Consider the following 19,098-nt stretch of genomic DNA (forward strand, 5'->3'; position numbering starts at 1 on the left):
TGAGAAACAAAACGGAAAGATGAGAGAACAGAAGTGGGTAGAAAAGGGACAGAAAATGAGGAGCAGAACCAAAAGGCCAGCCCCCTTGGGGAAGAGCTGTGGGAGGAGACTGTTCCCACACATGCGGCCCCACTGACCCCTGGAAATCGTAACCTGAGCACTTTCCTTCTTCCCTTGGTAGCATTTTTGGTTCTAATTAATTTCGTAACACATGCTTATTAGGAAAATACAGAAACAGACACACAAACAAAAAACACAAGTAGCTACTACTAACATTTTTGCTTTTTCTTCTGACTTTTGATAAAGTTGTATCTACACATGTAAATAGATGCACATATTATACACAGATCTAGGTATGGCGTATGATCCTCTTTCACACAGCCTAACATGAAAATGTATCTATGTCTTTAAATACTCTTGAGAAACAAAATTTTAATGGCTATGGACTAGTCCATCTTGCACAAATGTATTGTATGTTTTTAACCTATTCCCAACAGATGAATATTTAGGCTGTCTTTTTGCAGGGACACAATCATTGGTTATTTTCATCTAGAAAGTTTGTTCTGGGAACAAATTCATGTACTAAAGCCAGAGACAATGGGGCAAAGGTGCAGAAAGCAAAATCTAGCCCTGTCATTCAAACACATTCATTTATATCGATATTTTCAACTTTTCTCCCAACCCGAAAGTGCTAGGTGAACAAGTCCATTAGAATTATATAGTCTGTCTATACATAAGGAAAGCTGAAAGCCAAGCGCAGGGAGTGAATCCATCAGAGAGCCATTTCTTCCAATGACAACTTTAATGGAATCAAATGTAAGATATATTTTTGGAATGTTAATACATGAATTCATTAGCTCAGATGTGGCTTTTGGTTAGGTATAGCCTGAGCCAGTGGTCTCCAAAGAGAAATGTGTAAGACAATCCCCTGGGCTGCAGAAAAACGTAGAACTTGTATTCAAATTATTTGTATGTTATCCTCTTAAATTTTCTACTTGAGTATGCCTTTTTAATATATGTAACATATTCATGCACCAGTACATATAAATAATTTATACACACACACACATATGAATTGCAGGCACTTGCTAATTTTTTTAAACTAGATTTCAAAACAATATGGAGAGTATTGCTTTTGATTTCTGTTATTAAGGAGCTGGGAGAGTTATTGGGGGCTAGAAACCTACACAGTACATGTGGATATCAATTTGGGCTAATTTTCTGCCTGAGTGTGGGAAGCACTGGGAAGGCAAACGAAGCCCCAAGTTTGGCTAAGTCTAGGACATACGTGATTGGACCTGGCAAGGTGACTAAGTCAAAAGGTTAAGATCATCTGGGAAAAGCAAGCATCCAGGGTACGTACATTGAATTACAGTTGAATTACAATTTATGGCACATTCACAGACGTGGCCTAAGAGGTCAAGGCAGAAGGACCCTGATGAGTCTAGGACACCTGAGAAGAGACTGAGGTAGGTGAGAGCTTCACAGCCTTCCAAGACTGAAGGTTTCATGTGCCCATCAGTCTGTCACCCTAAGCAGTCACTCGGTAGGTCTCTGCAGTAATGAGACATGGAACAGGTAGGTTTCAACAGGCAGCCACAGAGGGAGGCCTGGTGAACTCAGGGTATGGATACAAGTCCTAGAAGCCTGAAAATTAATTTGGAGAGCAATAGCCAAAGGCAAGGTAGGAGCACCCGGACATTAACTTTCCCCCACAGCTTTGCAGAGTGTCAGTTCTGCCTAAACAGTAGTATATAATCCCTGGCTAATTCCGGCATATCTAGGTATTACATGATAAAGGGCTGTTTTTAAGACACTGAGTTTCTTCTGTCTCCCTCAAATGAAAAAAAAAGAAAAAGAAATTTAGAAAAAGCAAATGAGAGTCATTTGCTTGTATGTATGTTTAACTAGGTGACTCAAAGTTTATGTGAACCATAAAAATAAATTATTTTCCTCTGGACATGTTTAAATGTCCAGTTTCTTCTCAAGTTTAAAATATCCCTTTTCCAATATAGTTTGTAAGTAAGATGTACCAACTCCTAAGGTGGCCTTGATCCACCCATATCCAATGGTGAAGGCTATAGGTCTTCCTGAGAACAAAAAAAAAAATGGCAGAGAATGTAAGCTGACCACTAAAGGTGACACTGACAGCAGGAGTCCATGTCTCCATGAGGACAGTGAATTTGCAGTGAGTTCCCTGATGGTCACCAAGGAAACAGCGGAAAGGTGTCACAGAGGATCACGAAGCTCTCTCCAGACAGAAAGTACACTGTAGCCCTGCCCACCCCAGGCCATAAAAATGAGACAATAAAATGAATTTTCTCAAAAGAGGAAGGCTGCATCCCTGTCTTGACAAGGCGTCTGCTCACACATTCTCTTTAGCTGGGATGTGAGCAGCTGAAAGCCAGTGGCTGTTTCTGCAGGCTTTTTTCCAAATGCGGAAGGCTCTGTCTCTGAATTCTGACTGAACTTACCCCTTCCCGCCTCAAAATATGCTCTCTCAGCTCAAAAGTTTGACAAGATCAAATAACCAGAGCTATTTAAATATCCGACTTTAGATAACACCTTCCAAGACAGTTAACAATTCTAGCTTGTTTAGACTCTTCAACTACCGCCTCCTTGCCCCCCACCCCGACACACACACGCACATATCAGAAGCCAGGAGAACTCGTCTTTCTCCTTCAGCCCTCCTTACCATCCAAATGACAACTTGGCTTACTTCTAGGTTTGGGATTGCTACCTTTCCTTAATCCTGCAACAGCTGCCTCTCAGTGGTCAAGCTAAATCCATTTAGCTTATGTCTGACTTGTGGATCTTCTGGGGTAGAAAAAAAATTTTAAATAATTCTTATGCATTAAAAACAACTGGTCACAATAAGGAAGACTAATGGGCATTCATAACCTGTCACAAGACAGAGTTCCTGTTCTATGCAGTATTCACTTATGCAAACTCTTGTAAAGGTACCAAATTCACAGCACAACTGGACTGGAGATTACATTGGTATGCACATTTCTGAGGCCTGGTTCTGTTTCACATTTTCATCAGTGACCTGCTTAAGAGAGCAGAGAGCAAACTCGTTAAGTTCCTAGATGGGAGGGATGGCCAGAACATGAGAGTACAGGATTAGAATTTCCCCAGCCCTGGCCAAATCAGCAAAACTGTCAGAGTCAAATATGTTCATCAGGGACGGGCAAGGAAGAGGACAGCCGTCCAAATGTAAGCTGAGTAGTGGTAGCTTATTCAGGCGCAGAACCGAGAAGAATACAGATGCAAACACAGACTCACCACAGGAAATAAACGTACCCAGCGTGACTGCTGGTGCTCACCGGGGCCTCTGCACCCCCTTCAAGTGGATTCAGATCCCCAGTCAACAGACTGTGGAAGCATAAAGCTTCCACCTCAAGAATCCTGAGAATTCCAACGAGCTTTTCCTTCTCAGGGCTTCCTCTAGCTTCAGATTCCCAATTCCACCTTTAATCAGCCTGGTTTCTGGTCCACTTCCTTGTCCTGCCCTAGTCCCCCTACAGCAAACATGGTCGGCCCAGACATAAAAACCATTTCCCTTCCACGAGCAAATCGTGGCCGCCTGCAGAAGCCTATCTCCTCGGTTGTCTCGGCTCTTGTTTAATCCTTCTGATTAAACTTCTATCCCACGTCGCTTAATAGGATTACTTTCCTAAATATAGACAATTCTCTCTTTTAGAGGAACTCTGGGGCCAGCTGTTAAGATAACAGCATATGCACCTGTGTCACTTAACAGAAGCAAGCATGACAAAGTCACGAGGAAACTCTGTTACTCACAAAGTCACAGTGCTACGGCCATGGATCAGCACATTTTTTTCTGTAAAGTGATGGATAGTAAATATTTTCTAACTCAGCTGCAACTACTCAGCTCTGATGGTGCAGCATGAAAGCACTCATGCACAATATGCAAACGGAAGGACCCAGTTGGTTTGGGCCCCCGAGTGGGCCATAGTTTGCTCATTCCTGCTAGACTCAGCCTCAGAATCTGACTTTTAGGGAGGCTTGGCAACCATCGTATTCAACCAGACCATTTTACACCTGTAGAAATCAGGACTCAGAAAGTTAAGAGTGATGCTTGTGCAAGTTCACGAGACAGTTAAGCCGGGGTTGAAACTTCAAATTAGAAACAGGTAGCCCAGCCCCCAGCGCTCTCTCCATGGCATCCTTACTAGGCTATGTCCGGAAGATCCTGGCACGCAGTGCTCACACGGCAGGGCTGCTTCTGGAAATCCAGCCACTATGACTGTGGTGACACGCATCAGTCACAGTGTGTGGGACACACAGTAGTGCTGTCTTGCAGCACCTCCAGGAGGACCTAAGGTGGAAATCTGACTGAAGACTCGGGTGAGGCTGACTAGACCACTAAGGGGCAGGCTTCCTGAAACCCAGCACAGAGCCTAGAGCTGACTAGGAAGGGAAACAAGGCACAAAACTCAGAGGACGTCATTTCATTTAGTTTACATAAAGCTAAAGGTGACACAACCTCACACACCAAGAGAAACGTTTTAAAGAGGAGCAACTGTTTTCCACCTCCTGTTAGAACGAAAAGAGCAGGACTGGAGTATAGGCTGGATCACAGAGAGAACTTACTGGAGGTAACTCTGTTACTCACAAGAACTGCAGGCCGGAGCGAGTCACAGAATTGTCTTAATTGGATCTGGGAGTTGGCAACTTTCCAGGAGGGAAATAGACTGAGTTAGTGATTCTCAAAGTCCTTTCTCTCATTAAGTCCCCTGAAAGCTGTAGGAAAGAGTTCTTCTCTGAACCAACAGGGACACATTCACTCATTGTATTTAATGAGAACAGGACAGTTTCTTTAAGAGGGTGGTGAAGTGTAGAACACAAAGTGGATACTGTATTGGAACAAAATAATTGTCCAGATTTCAAAGCAGCCTCCCAGATGTCACTCCCTCGCACTGGCAGGCATTCGTGGTTAATATGTGAAAAGCCCACCATTCCGGGTTGGACGTGTGTGCGTGTGGACGTGCTTGACGGCTTTCCCTCAGTCGTGGCCAGGGGTTTCTTCATGTGAGACATTCTTGATCTGCAATTTGAACACCCAGTAGCTTGGGTCTATTCCTCCTCGAAAGTCAGGGCCAAGTTTTTATGAGAACTCTTATTTTACGAGCTTTGATGAAGATAAATCATCACATACATCTTGTTACTAATTAAAAATGGCACAAGCTATTCACATATTTCTGGACAGTCCATTTCATGAAATTATCCCAGAAGCACTTGTCTGAAGCCACCACTTTTCTAAAGCCTAGTTTTCTAAATGATGAACTCTTGAGGATTATGATTTTTCATTATTGTAACTTTTTTCCAGATGATCCGGGAACCTGCACATCATGCGTTACAGGATATTACATGTAAGCCTGGCTTTCTTTTTTTTTTTTTCATGGCATTAACTTTTTCTGCAGTTTAAGCATTACCAACTTAATCCTAAACCCAGTGATTAAAGCAAAGAGGCCCTGCACCCTGAAGTGACTCTCCCCTGTCAGGTTATTAATGAACAATTCTTGGATTTAGCAATAAGAGCCCAGCTGTTTTCTTGCCTCAAAAGGAGGTCTTCTCTTTCTTGGTCCTGGAAGTCACCCAGCCTGACACTGGTGTCTAGGAATCCTGCCACAGGTTACCAAATTCAGACCTTGCTGTGTATGGACAGACTTTAATAATCTACCCAACCCCAAGCAAGCTGTTTCCAAATGTCTGCGTGGAGACCTCATCCTTAATAGGAGTCAGGCAGTCCAGGATAAAGCCAGGTGTTTTGTTAGCTCTTAATCCTCCCCCCAGTAATGACAGACACAGACCACCAGGTTAAACGAAATGCAGAAAACCATCAGCCCTGCAGCTCTCTAGTACAAGCCCACAAACGAGAGCTGGTACATCTCAAAGTCACCTCTTCTTCCTACTCTAGTCTCCCTCCCAGGGTACTCTGGTAGAAAACTCTTGGAAGAAAAACTACAAAAAGAAGGGAGATAAAAAGAACAGGAAGGCCCCAAATAAGACACAGGGTGCACAGTTCCTGCCCGTCATCCTAAGAACTGGAGTTTTGTGGTGAACAAATTCTCACGTCCATTACTTCTCTTCACCTTCCTGTGAAGCCTGTCAAAGACCCGGGATCGATGCTCTTCTTCAGAAGAGGACACTGAGGCTCGGGGAGGTGACTGGCTCGCTCATGTCGCACACAAGCTAGTGGGGGGTCTACCCGTGGGTCACTTCAGCTTTGCTGGGCCGAGGCCTCCTGGCACCACAATTGCCTTTCTCCTCTGTCACGTTCCCAGAACCCAAATGTGGTGGCGCTGTGAAGAGATTAAAAGGGGTGGGGAGGATGGAAGGGAAAGGGAAACCCAACAAGCTGAAACATGCTGAAAGTGATCTGTCCGCCTAATCATTACTTAACCTCACGGTTTTAATTCAACTTCTCCAGAACTGTCTGATATTCTCTGCACTGACTGCATCCCTACATCACTGCTGATGGAAGGATTTAAATTAGTATTCCACTGAAACAGGGGAGGGGGTGGAGAAGAGGCCCCCAGATTGCTGTAAGAGAGACCAGATGGCGTTCAATGAGCAGCCAGTCACTCATCAGCACGTTCATGGTGGGCACTTCCCTGCATGTGGCCCCTCCCAGGAAACCCCAGCAGAGATGAATGGCAGAAATGTAAGCATCCTCCGTGAGGCCACGTGCTTGTGGGTACAAAACGCTCCTTTAAGAACCGAGGGAGGAGGACACACACTCAAACAGAAATAGCAACCGTGTAGAAGCAGCTGAGGAACTCTCCTTCCTGTCCCTCTTACAACTCTGCATCCCTCCAGCCTCACTCAACTCCTTCATTTTGACACCAGAACGCACCCCTTTCCCTGCACCTACTTCCTCTGTCACCTGAGAGCTGCTTCTTCAGTTCAGCTTTGGAGCCAGCCTTGTCAACCTCTCTGTCCCACTGCTGCTCCCTAATGAGCTTGTTTCATAAAACCCCTTGAGACACAAGTTCCCTGAAAAAGCATGCCCAATATCACAACGGGTAAAGCATGAGCTGTTTCCAGAAACACATATTCATAGCCCTTTAGGATATGTGTAGCAACTTTTGAGTACAGCTAATAAAACACTGCACAATAGTTGTTAAGGAAGAAAGGCAGAGCTTGCCTCTGATATCTTTTTGATGCCGTGAAATTCATCAGAGGGCAAGGTCACCTTCCTTCCGCTCCCCCTTCAAATGAACCTGTAATTCACTGAATTACAACATTTACTGTAGAATGAAATAACAGATGATATACGTAAAACCGTAAGTACATAAAAGCGAAGGCACTTCAATGGTAATATTAACAATCTGGTTACAGACATCATGCTAAGCTGCTTGAACTCAACAATGAACTACTTCAAACCTGGCAGGTGCCATGCGGCAAAAGCACACAGGTTGTCTGTTCAAATGGATCTTGGGTAAAATCCCACTCCCTCTTTGACCTGTGTGGTTTTGAGTGCTTAACCTTGAGGCTCAGTTCTCTCAAAGAGAAATTAAAAATGAGTAACAGCTGCCACTTGGGGACTGTACAGAGGTTTAAATGAGCTAATACCTGACATGTAATCAGCGCTCCATTAATAAACATCAGTTCCCCTTTCCTTCCTCCTAGCCTCTGCCCTGCTGCCCTGACACAGGGTCCCTGGACTCCAGAGGGAGGTGGTTAGTGACTTGGTTTGGAGAACACACAACTGACCAAGAGGAAGTTTTCTCCCTTAAAACCCACCTGTTAAAAATGATGTATAATATATGTATACAGTAAATAAGCTACAAGCATATATTGTACAGCACAGGGAATAGAGCCAACGTTTTATAACAACTATAAATGGAACATAACCTTTAAAACCTGTGAATCACTATGGTGTACACCTGAAACTTACATAATATTGCTCATCAACAATAGCTCAATGACAAAATTTTTAATGATGCATAACATTTGAAAGTTGCTAAGAGAGTAGATCTTAAAAGTTCTCATCACAGAAAAAAAACCTGTAACTAGGTATGATGACAGATATTAACTAGACTTACTGTGGCGATCATTTTGCAATACGTACAAATATTGAATCATTATGTTATACACCTGAAACTAGTGTTGTATGTCAATTATACCCCAAAAAATTAAGGAAAAAGGGTTTGTATCTTCAAAGAATGATGTACAGACACACATACGGGGCTTAAATTATGGTGGTAAAGAGAAATATGTCAACATAACACACAGAAGAAACTCTTGTCTTCTCCTCACAGGTTTGAACACCACTGTTACAAAACCTGTCCTGAGAAGACCTACAGAGAAGAATCTGGATGCAAAGCGTGTGACACCAACTGCGGCAACTGTGACCAGCATGAGTGTTACTGGTGTGAAGAGGGCTTCTTCCTCTTGGGTAAGCCCGAAAATGGCATCGTCCGAAGTGAGAACCAGGCTCCAGGGCTCCGCCCAGAAATGGGAGAGCTGGTCTGATTGGCTTGAGAGCCTTTCTGTGCCTCTTGTCCAAGGAGGAATTTTAATTTGGTTTGAAAAGAAACATTCGCCAGGACTACTTCCTCCTGCTTTCATAACTGAAGCACAGTTCCTATTGCACTTAATTAATCTCAAATATCTCCAAGCTGACAGGGATAAAAAGGGAATGGGAGGGACGGAGGGGCGCTGAAGAGAAATGCTTCGGAATTCAGGTCACCTGGAATATTCAGACCACGATTCTTTCCTTGAGACTTAATCCATGTTATGTATTCCTTGCACCGTAAAAGTTCAACAAGATCCTCTGTCCTAGACTTTGGACAATTCATTGACTTTGATGGAAATGGATGGTTAGGAAAAACATGCTGGGAGTCTTCCAGCTGAAGAATGGTCCAGTGCCCTGGAATTTTTGTGGGAGAGACAGTGGGGCAGACAGCCCACAGTGACCTTTAGGGGTCCTCTACATAGAGATCATTTTATTCGTGGTTTCTCAAGGCCTTGAGGATGTAAAGATCTTTATTCCAAGCTCCTAACCCTTTGAGCTGCTAGCCAAGTTCAATTTTCAGTTGAAAGAGGATTTAAAGTGTGGGATTTATTAAGACATGTTTCTTGCTTGAAATAAGCTACTGCTATCACAGTTTCTTTATAAATTTTAGAAATATTATTGTGGGGGGGATTAGGTTTATTTATTTATTTGTAATAGCATTACTGGGAACTGAACCCAAGACCTCGGCCTGTGAAGCACACATTCTACCACTGAGCCATGCCCTCCCCTCATCATGGTTTCTTTAAAAACAAACTAAAGCAAGTATGTTCCTCGGACTCCCTGCGACCTGTCTAGAACTTGGCCTTGCGACCAGCCCCAGGCTAAGCCAGCCAGGGTTCCACCTTCACACCTTTTCTCTGTGTTCTTACGCAGGCGGCAGTTGTGTGAGGAAGTGTGACCCTGGCTTCTATGGAGACCCAGAGATGGGAGAATGTGAGCCCTGCCACCCAGCCTGCGAGACCTGCACCGGCCTTGGCCACGACCAATGCAGCAGCTGCCACGAAGGGTTGCAGCTGCTGCATGGGACGTGTGTGCGCCCCGCCCAGACCCAGGTGGAAGGCAGATTCTGGAATGGTACGTGCCTCCCGAGAGAGATCGCAGGTGTCCAGCTGCCTTCTCTGCCTCCCCCCACCCCTGAACCCTTCCTTTCAGGATCCTCAAGAGATGAAGGCAGCCGTGAAACGAAAGCTTGGAGTCCCAGAGCCTCTTGGATGCTCACTATGGGAAAGGGTAGGAGGCTGGGGCTGGCCCTTGCCAGGAGGGAAAACCCAAGAGGCAATTTACGACTGGTCTGACCACGTGAGATTCTACCCGGATGGAGTAGACCCTGGAACATATGAAGAGAGTCAGAGAGAAATGACTACCATTTTCTCAAAGATTTCACAATAGCTTCTATCACACACTCATCTACCTCGTTATAGGATAAAGGAACACCAGCGGTGGGACAGGTCTGTCAGGTCAGACAAGACAGAACGGCTCTGAAGTATGGGAGCTCAAGGTCAACGAGCTGACTTTCCGGCTGCATCCCTAGAACTTACCATTATTCAAGACTGCCTTTAAAAGTTGCCCTCTCCAGCTGCAGACGGGCAAAGTGGGGGGCTTGAGAGGAGACAGAAGGGACGAAACGTGTGGGAGCCTGGAATCTCATAGTAAAAGCCCACATGTATTCCTCCCCACCTGAGTCTTCAGATCTGGCCTCCTCACCCTGAAGCCTTGCAAGGTCATCACAAACTTGCAGTGACCTCTCCACGTCAGAGGTGGTTAAAAAACAAAATCTTCCTCATGCTGGAAAAATCTGACTCACATTCTATGCAGACACTCATGAAAACAAGAGATGCTCTCGTTTGGATTTTGAGGCAAGGATTTGTTTTAAAAAAAAAAAGGTCATTTCAGTGCAGAAGCAAACAGCAGCTGAAAGAAGGTCTGCTCAGGACGAGTCTTCTGAGAGCTGCAGAGTGATAGGTCTGGGGCAGAAGCAAAGGTTCTTGCTGGGCTGCAGAGGAAGGATGTCCACAGCTGCTGTCTACCACAACACTGTCGCACATGTGACCTTAAAGGAAAAGCAGCTCAGAGACCATCACCAATCCAGCGGCCAAAGGCCACTGAGAACGCAGGCCGATTTCAGAGACACAGCTGGGAAGAAACACATTCTCTTCAGATTGGGATATCTTCCGTGAATTATAGCTGAACCAAAATGCTGAAAACGAGTTTGTCTGGCATGCAGGCATTTAAGAGGCAGTGCAAGCCAAGAGGAAAATAGTCTGGTGCTGTGTTTCTAGCTCTGAACATCTGTATTTTATCTGGCGTCCAGATGATGAAAAGGTTCAGGGAGCCAAGAGTCAGAGCAGACTTGATTCCCCGAATGACTACACGTCCCTTTCAACTGGACTACGCACTCTGCAAGCAGAAATCAGGTCCTGATTGTTCCCCTTTGTCGAAGCACCACACCCACCCCTCTGCATTTTCTACAATCAAAACGTAATGTTTTTGAAGAGAGGAAGGAATTAGTCCATTTGGGGATTTAGCACGAATAAGGGATTTGGGAAGCAGATGAAAATGTTTCTCGTGGCTGGACAAAAGCAATAAAGTCAACGACATGGCTGCACTTCTCCACCTCAACGCACTAGGAAATAAGACATGCAGACTATTAACAGTGATTAAAAAAAAAGTTTCTTCAATGAGCAAGGGGAGGCCACAGCTCAGTTTCCCCAGTGTAGAGCAGGCACCACTGAAATGGACTGAGCCAATGCCTGCATTTTCCTCCTGAATTCTTTTCCTTAAAAAAACAAGGTTGATGCCACCGGTAACCTCCCCGAGTAACCCAGCCCTAGGGTGAGGAACGGTTTCTGCCCACGGAGGGTCTGAGAAACCCCCCAGGAGACATGACAATGCAATGTCCCATGGGATCCTTAGGGGGCCAAGGCAGAAAGGGGGCATGAGGGGAAATTTTTAAAAATCCAAATGGAAAAAATACCAACAACAAGGTTGAGGTGGTAATAGGAGGGCAGAGGGTCCCAGAGGACAGCACTGATTAGCTGTGCCTTTAATATGATGGAAAGCAGACTGCAGTCATCTTGGGTCAACTTAGAGGCAATCCAAACAAATCACAGTGTTTATGAGAGAATGTAACTGCCTAGGTGGTACCAGGAAGGTGTTATGTTGTTGTCGTGGTTTTAAACACAGATTCAGATCCAGGGAGGACACGTAAGATGGGACAAACTTCAGTTCACCCCTTCAGCCACACTACTGCCAGCGGAAACCATCAGATCGTGTCTGCCATCTGAAGACTGCGACTGCCCCCGACATCTAGGTCAGCGTGCGCTGAGGAAGCACCCTGGAAATAAAAATCCGCTCAACTTCTCTTTTAATAAGGTGGCTGCCCACAAAGAGTGGAGATGACAAGAGGGCATCACTCTTTGGCAGCCACCAGCTGAACGGGAACACCTCCCATCCCCGTCCAGGGATGGAGAGCTCCCCACACATCAGGCCACGGCTGGCCAAGACACAGTGGTCTCTAAAGGTGGCTGCTCAACTCACCGCTCTTCCTGCACCAGGAAGTCAGAGCGCAGAAGTACAGAACATCCCCAGACTCCCCAGTCACTAATCTGAAGGTTACTTGGTCCAGTGTCCTAGCATGGCAATTACAGAACCAGTATTAAGCAGGCTGCCCCAGGGCATCAGCAGTGACTCAGCCATCACGCGGAGCCACCGATGGCGGAAATGTTCAGGTGTGACCTGCCGTGGGCTTTGAAAGGAGATGATGGCTTCAGCTGGTTTCCTGAAACCATTGTTGGAAATGGAAACAGTTTACTTTTCTATTGCTGTTAAATCATTTGAATTTTCTTAAGTGGTTTTCCCACTGGAAAGTCCTAGGAGTAATTTCTGCAGATTTCCTTACCCACCTATTTCCATCATTGATTAAAACCATGTTTGTAGCAGGCTCTAATTACATATTCTGATGGTAGTCTAATCTACAAAGCGCAGACATGGTAAATTAACTTTTTATCTTTGACCACATCCTAACAATTTATCACTAGCCTGTCTTTGATCTTAATTTCTATGCTCTGAGAAAGACTGAAATCCCAGGGTCAGTTACAAATGCTGGAAGCCACTCGTGTGTGGAAAAAAATTCTCAAGAGGGGGGAGATATGTTACCTGATAGTAATTAAACTTTAGAGAATTCTAAAGATACCATGAAAATCTGATTTTTAGAAGGACTTTGTAGATATATACAGTTGCCTCACTTAACTGAGAAATGAGAATGTGATTTTTACTTAACTAACCAATCAGAACCCAGTGTGCAGGAAATACATGTTTCTGGGTAACTAAGTAAACTCCTGGCCCAGTGGTATGAAGGAGCCAGTTGCACCTGCTTCCACTGACTGCTAAACACCCAGGACCTCTCTAAGCAGATCATTAAACCACTGGCAACTTGAAATCAGCTATGGTGGGAATACTTACACCATGGAAACTTAGAAACATGATGAATCAAGCTTTCTGTTTGGTTTGTTTTCCAAAGAGCCATTTTACCATACATCACCACTTTGACCTCTACCAAACTACCTTAAATCCAACTTAATTACTAAGTCATCCCTCTAATGAATGTAGGCTCCAGAATTGGGCATACCTGGATTCAAATCCTGGCTCTTTACTAGCTCTGTGACCTTGAGCACGATACTCATCCACTTCGAACCTCGGTTTCTTCACCTGTAAAATGAGAACATGAAACTATCTCATACAAGGTCATTTGGAGAATTAAATGCTAGATAGAACACATACAAAGCCTCCAGCATATAATATGATACAATAAAAGTTAATCTATCCTCTAATCTTTTAACTGAACCTAGTTTTCACACATGAAACACTAGTTCATTTTCAAAACTACCTTCTTGAGCTCATGAAACAAAGCAATCTGGAGGCCTAGAGAGTAACACAGGTCTGGACAAAACGGTTCCAGAAAGAAGGGCAAATAGTGAGCAGCTGGGATGCCTAATAGCCACACTGAGACCCAACTTATCCAAGAATGCGTACAAAGATGTTGATAGAAGTTTTATTTATAGTAACAAAAAAAAAGGAGGAAGCAATCTAAAAAACGTAACGAGAAAAAATTAAGTGAATTAAGGTTCATGCAAATACACAAACTATTAAAAAGAATTTTTACAAATAATTTTCATGGCAAGAGAAAATGCCTATAGGAGTTATAAAATTAAATGCAAACTGTAGGGTCAGTATTACAAATGCAAAAGATGTAAATGACTATGTATATGTACACATATATAATTATACTCACACATTCAATATAAAGATAGGAAATCTATGTGACAAAGTATACACAGCAGACACTTCTGGGTAGTAAGATTATGGGCAAACTTTATCTTCTTCTTTATCCTTTTTGCATTAAAAAAAATAAAATACTTTATTTCTTTTAATAAAAAAGAACCTGTGCGCACCACAAGCCCATCTTCGGTGAAGAGCCTGCCGCAGGAGCGACGAAGGTGGAAGTTTCGAATCAAAAGAGGTAACAGAGAAATAGTGAGACGACCATCAAACATAGCAGGAGAGTCTCTGTGATGTAGAAACCAGCCTAAGAAGTCGGGCAAGGAGGAGCAAACAGGGATGGAGAAGTCGTGAGAGAAGTGGAGACAGGAGGGGACCACCACATAAAATATAAGTGGGCACCCAAAGGGGAGAGACTGGGAAGCATACAGCACTGGAGACTTCTAGAACACACGAGGACATTCCTCAGGTGCTAAGTGGTTACGCTTGGGCAAGGCTGTCAAGAAAAGCCTCTGTCCTCACAGATCTTTAAGAATAGTGCCTTCCCAGTCACTGCAGCATTGCTGAAATAGCAAAGATTGGGGGGAAAAACTACACGGTTACCAATAGGAACGTAGAAAAATGAAGCATGACACAACCACACGATGGAATGCCATGGAGCCATCAGAAAGAAAGAAGAGGTTCTTTATGTACTGATAAAGAATGGTCTCCAAAATACTGAGTTACCAAAAAAAAAAAAGCAACATGATAAACAGTGTGAATAGATAAAGTCTGTATAAAAAGGGTGGGGGGGATGGGAAGGGAGACTTCACAGTACATGCCTTTTCCACATTTTGAACCACGTGAGTATTGCTTGTTTAATTGAAAAAATTAAAAGAAGAAGAACTTCTGTTTTATATGGTTGAACTATAGTCATTTTTGAAGGATGGAGATTACATTTTCTTGTCAAGGTTATTTCTGGTGAGAGGTGGTGGCGGTCCTGTTCAGTCTAGAATTTCTGGAGTAGAAAACGGAGAAACTACGGTCAAGGTCAAATTTTACTTGTTGGGATTAAGTCATTGATCTTTTATGATAAAAAGCTCTGGCTTGGGGTGACTTCATCCATTGCCCAAGCCTGCCTGCTAACTGTGTGTACAGAGTACCCTCTAGTGGAAGTATGAGGACATTACAGAATTTTATGCCAAGTGTACTGAAGTAAAATTAGCAAACTGCCAGAATGTGAGTTACGTTTATGTAATTATAAATGCATGTATATGTGTAAATATATACATTATATTTTTAAATATGAGAAAATTAATTTTAAAATATTTTCAAATATAACATTTTAGCACAAAAATGATAAAATCAACCAATGGCCTGGATATAGAATATTGAAGATTTTCAAGTTGCTCAATGTCTGATGAATATTATTTTGTTATTATTCTTTGAATAACTGCTCTCAACCACTAAATAAGCACCTTTTCCCCAGCTTAGTTGAGATATAACTGACATACGACATTGTGTAGGTTTAACGTGTATAACATGATGATTTGAAATGTGTATATACTGCAAAATGATTACCACCTTAAGGCTAGCTGACACATCCATTACCTCTAGGCAGACCGCTTTCATGAAAATCCCAGGGCTAGTATTGCTCTGCACTGGCTAACTGAACTCTTAACAGATCCCCCAGAGAGAGGACATCAGTCAGGTGGTCTACTGGAAAACCAGTGTAAAATTTTCTCTCCAAACTAGGGGAAAAAAACTGCCACTCAGCCTGGCAGGATGGACAATCATTTATAGCCACAGATCTCTGTCTCTATTATCCACCTGCCTACCTTCGAACCTAGTTTTCTCTGAAGCAGACTCATCAGGTTCCTAACCATGAGTACCATGAGAGAAACCAAGCAATGCCTCCTGGTGCCAAGCCAAGTATGGAACAGAAGAAGGAGAAAGGGGAATAAAAGCCTCAGAAATGGGGTAGAATAGTAACAAATGAGGAAACCAGGAAAGAGGAGAGAAGCAGCAGCAGGAACTACCACTGACAGAGCGAGTGTGTGCACACTTCACCCATACTGTCTCATTCAGACTTCACAAGAGTCCTATAAGGGAAGAATCATGTGCTCTCATTTAAGAGACATGGGAAGCAGGACTCTGAAAGTTTAATTACTATATCCATGGTTACCCTGCCTGGAAGGGGCACTGCTGGGCTCTGAAGGCAGGTGTGACAGGAAAGAAAACTCTGCCAGACTGACTTTCAGGAAGAGAAGGAAGGAAATGAAAGGCAAGAGGGGAGGGAGGGAGGAAAAGAGGGAGGAAGGGAGGAAGGGAGGAAGGCAGGAAGGGAGGAAGGCAGGAAGGCAGGAAGGCAGGCAGGCAGGCAGGCAGGAAGGCAGGAAGGCAGGCAGGCAGGCAGGCAGGCAGGCAGGCAGGCAGGCAGGCAGGCAGCCGGGGAGAGGGAGGGAAATGGTAAGATGCCAATAATAACAAATGACTGAACCTCAGGATCATTCCTATGACATATTCTGAGCTAGAACTTCTTTTTCTAATCTTCCCCTGTGTGAGTCATGCTGATTCCCAAGCGATTACTGAAATTTAGTCAAGATCTGTGTACTGAGTGAGTGATGTCATTGAGGCTGTTATGTATGTTGTGAAATTGCCCCACAGTGTTGCCGACTTTCTGGAAAAGCCTGCGCATCAAATGGTTGTTTGGGGAGAGGGGAAACAGCTTTAACTTTTCCTAGTTTAATGACATATTGACCTGGGATGCCCTATCACCTGACCAGCCAGAAAGCTCTTGGGTGGCTCCGTTATGTTGACGTTTAGCGATGACTGGGAGCACATTTAAGAGATCAATTTGGGTCGCACGCCACAGTGGCTACTCTGAAGAATACAAAGACCCAAACATCAACCAGTTATGAGATCTGGTTCCAAAAAACAAGAAACAAACAAAAAAGAGATTAAGTTTCTCCATGAAAGGCACAATGAATTCTCAGTTATCATCCTGGAGTGAAGCAAAGTGGTCATCTAAGAGTCTTAGGGAAATAAGTGATTATCTTTGACTCGAAAACTCACACACGCATATACACAACCACACACTCACTCACTCCCACACATTTTTGAAATATGAAAGAAGAAACGCTTGTTAGTTCAAATATCCCCATAGTGTTTAAGGTTATCCTGTCACTGGGAGTTTGCCAAGAAAGTCTTGATAATCAATTGTCAATGAAGGAGTAAGAAAATAAAATAAATGAAGCCCACATGGTTGGCATTGGGTGGTGTCAACACTTAGCTAATGTAAAATCTAAGGGGTTCTATTTTGGGTGAAAAGGGAAATGAGATTACCCATGAGATTGCTCTCAACACCGTAGTACTATGAGTCTGTTCAAAAGAGACGGACTTCTTGTTTCTTTCCCTACACAGACCTTTTGAGAAGACACCAGCCTTGTGATTCTTCTTGTAAAACCTGCCATGGATCTGCGACCCTGTGCACTTCATGTCCGAAAGGTTAGTGTGGTGTGTGACAGGAGATGGCAGTGGCCAATCCAATTCACTGTAACTCATGTATATTAGCATCTTCATGTAAAAAGTTTGCAGGATTTTATCTAGTCCCATCACATGATCCTAATCCCAGTGGCTGCTCTGGAAAAATAGAGGGATCCAAACACTGACCTATAGTAAAAACTGGTGCTCAAGAAACCAAAACAAAAAAGAAATGTTTCTTATCCAAAAGGATAAAGAAGTTAGTGATTGATTTGGCCACAGAATTTGTTAGGGTCTCTGGGTACCTGACATTGCTAGAGGTTCCACTATTCTTTTAAAGTGCATTAGCTGAAACAAGAGAACTGAAAGCAGAGAACCTAGGCAGGGACAGAGTCTACCTGGTATTCCCTCCTTCATTTCTGGGAATTTGGGGAAGGAAAAAAAAAACAAGAGCAACAACATAACAGCTCAATAAATTAACTGCTCTGTCTCTAAGAACACAAAATGACCTAGGGGGATGGTGTATTAAGGTGGTTCATTAACATTAAGAACTACGAATGCAGCGGGGAGGGTATAGCTCAGTGGTAGAGTGCATGGTTAGCACGCATGAGGTCACGGGTTCGACACCTAGTACCTCCGTTAAATAAATAATAAATAAACAAACCTAATTACCTCCCCCTCAAAAAACCAAACAAGAAAAGGAATTAGGAATGTTGTACTCCCACTAAAGTGGGCATTACGTTGGAATGTGCAATGTTAATAGTGAGATGAGACTGAAAAACAACAGAACTTAAAATGATAGATATGCCATGATTTTACCCCTACAACACATAAAGTCTACACGCACAAACTGAAGGAATTTTTCTTGGAATTTTGGAGTTTAGAGTGATTTTCAAATTGTTTTCTTTAATAAAGATGTTATCTGATTTTTTTTTATTAAAAATAAACAGATGGACCGTCCATTAAAGATAGAGTTGGACGGAAGGGTTGCTACACTGTTAGTGCTGTACAGGACAGGCTTCAGAAAGCAGAAAAACAAATTACATCAGGCTGGGCATGTACAACTGCCTCACACTCGGAAGACAGACAAACGTCTTAACAGACTGATGGACTGGGCAAAGGGAAGCCCCATGGTGACCCGCAGCAATACTAGTAGGAAAGTCAAAGAAATACGTCAAAGCCTCTGCTGTCAGTTTCCTTTCTAGAGCTTTAAGTCCTCCTGAAAGACTCAGCACCACTGACAGCTATTTCAGTAATCCTGAAATAGGTATTCCCAACTCTTGGGTCTTCAGAGCAGGTAAAAAAAGCCATTGGGAGTATCAGTTCTCTGCCTGCCTGTGTATGCTGTTGAATCAGATATGTGATGATCATCTGACCTGCCTTCTTCCCGGGCTTTCTAGGCACATATCTGTTGGCTCAGACCTGCGTCTCATCCTGTCCCCAAGGCACATGGCCCTCAGCACGGAGTGGCAACTGTGAGAGCTGTACAGAGGACTGTGCCTCTTGCTCCGAAGACAGTGTATGCAAAAAGTGCCAAACGCAGCCAGACCGCCCGCTCTTCCTCCACGAAGGCAGATGTGCCAGCAAGTGCCCTGAGTAAGTCTTCCTCCTTCCACTTGCTGCTCATGTTCATTCTCCTGCAATATTTTGGGGGCAGTTCCTTCCTATTCCCAAAAGAACTCTTCCCTTCCCTGAATAGAGCACCTACATCAGCCTCCCTTCTTGACTGTCTGACATCACTGTTGGCCACAGCAGCCAAAAGTTATGTACAGCCAGATGTGCACTTCTCCCGGGGACCCTTATATGTGTGCATT

At 43.8% G+C, this 19,098-nt stretch overlaps 1 protein-coding gene across 1 annotated transcript in view; it reads left to right on the forward strand.

Annotated features, from left to right (window-relative positions):
• PCSK5 (proprotein convertase subtilisin/kexin type 5) overlaps positions 1-19,098 on the forward strand; it is a 413,215-nt gene that overhangs the window by 358,302 nt on the left and 35,815 nt on the right. The window contains exons 25-29 of the mRNA XM_072959607.1: positions 5,351-5,393; positions 8,289-8,425; positions 9,419-9,619; positions 17,225-17,308; positions 18,685-18,880. Coding sequence (XP_072815708.1) covers positions 5,351-5,393; positions 8,289-8,425; positions 9,419-9,619; positions 17,225-17,308; positions 18,685-18,880 — 661 coding nt within the window. The remainder of the gene's footprint in view (positions 1-5,350; positions 5,394-8,288; positions 8,426-9,418; positions 9,620-17,224; positions 17,309-18,684; positions 18,881-19,098) is intronic.

The sequence above is a fragment of the Vicugna pacos genome, chromosome 4 (assembly GCF_048564905.1).
Source record: "Vicugna pacos chromosome 4, VicPac4, whole genome shotgun sequence".
NCBI classification, from domain to species: domain Eukaryota; kingdom Metazoa; phylum Chordata; class Mammalia; order Artiodactyla; family Camelidae; genus Vicugna; species Vicugna pacos.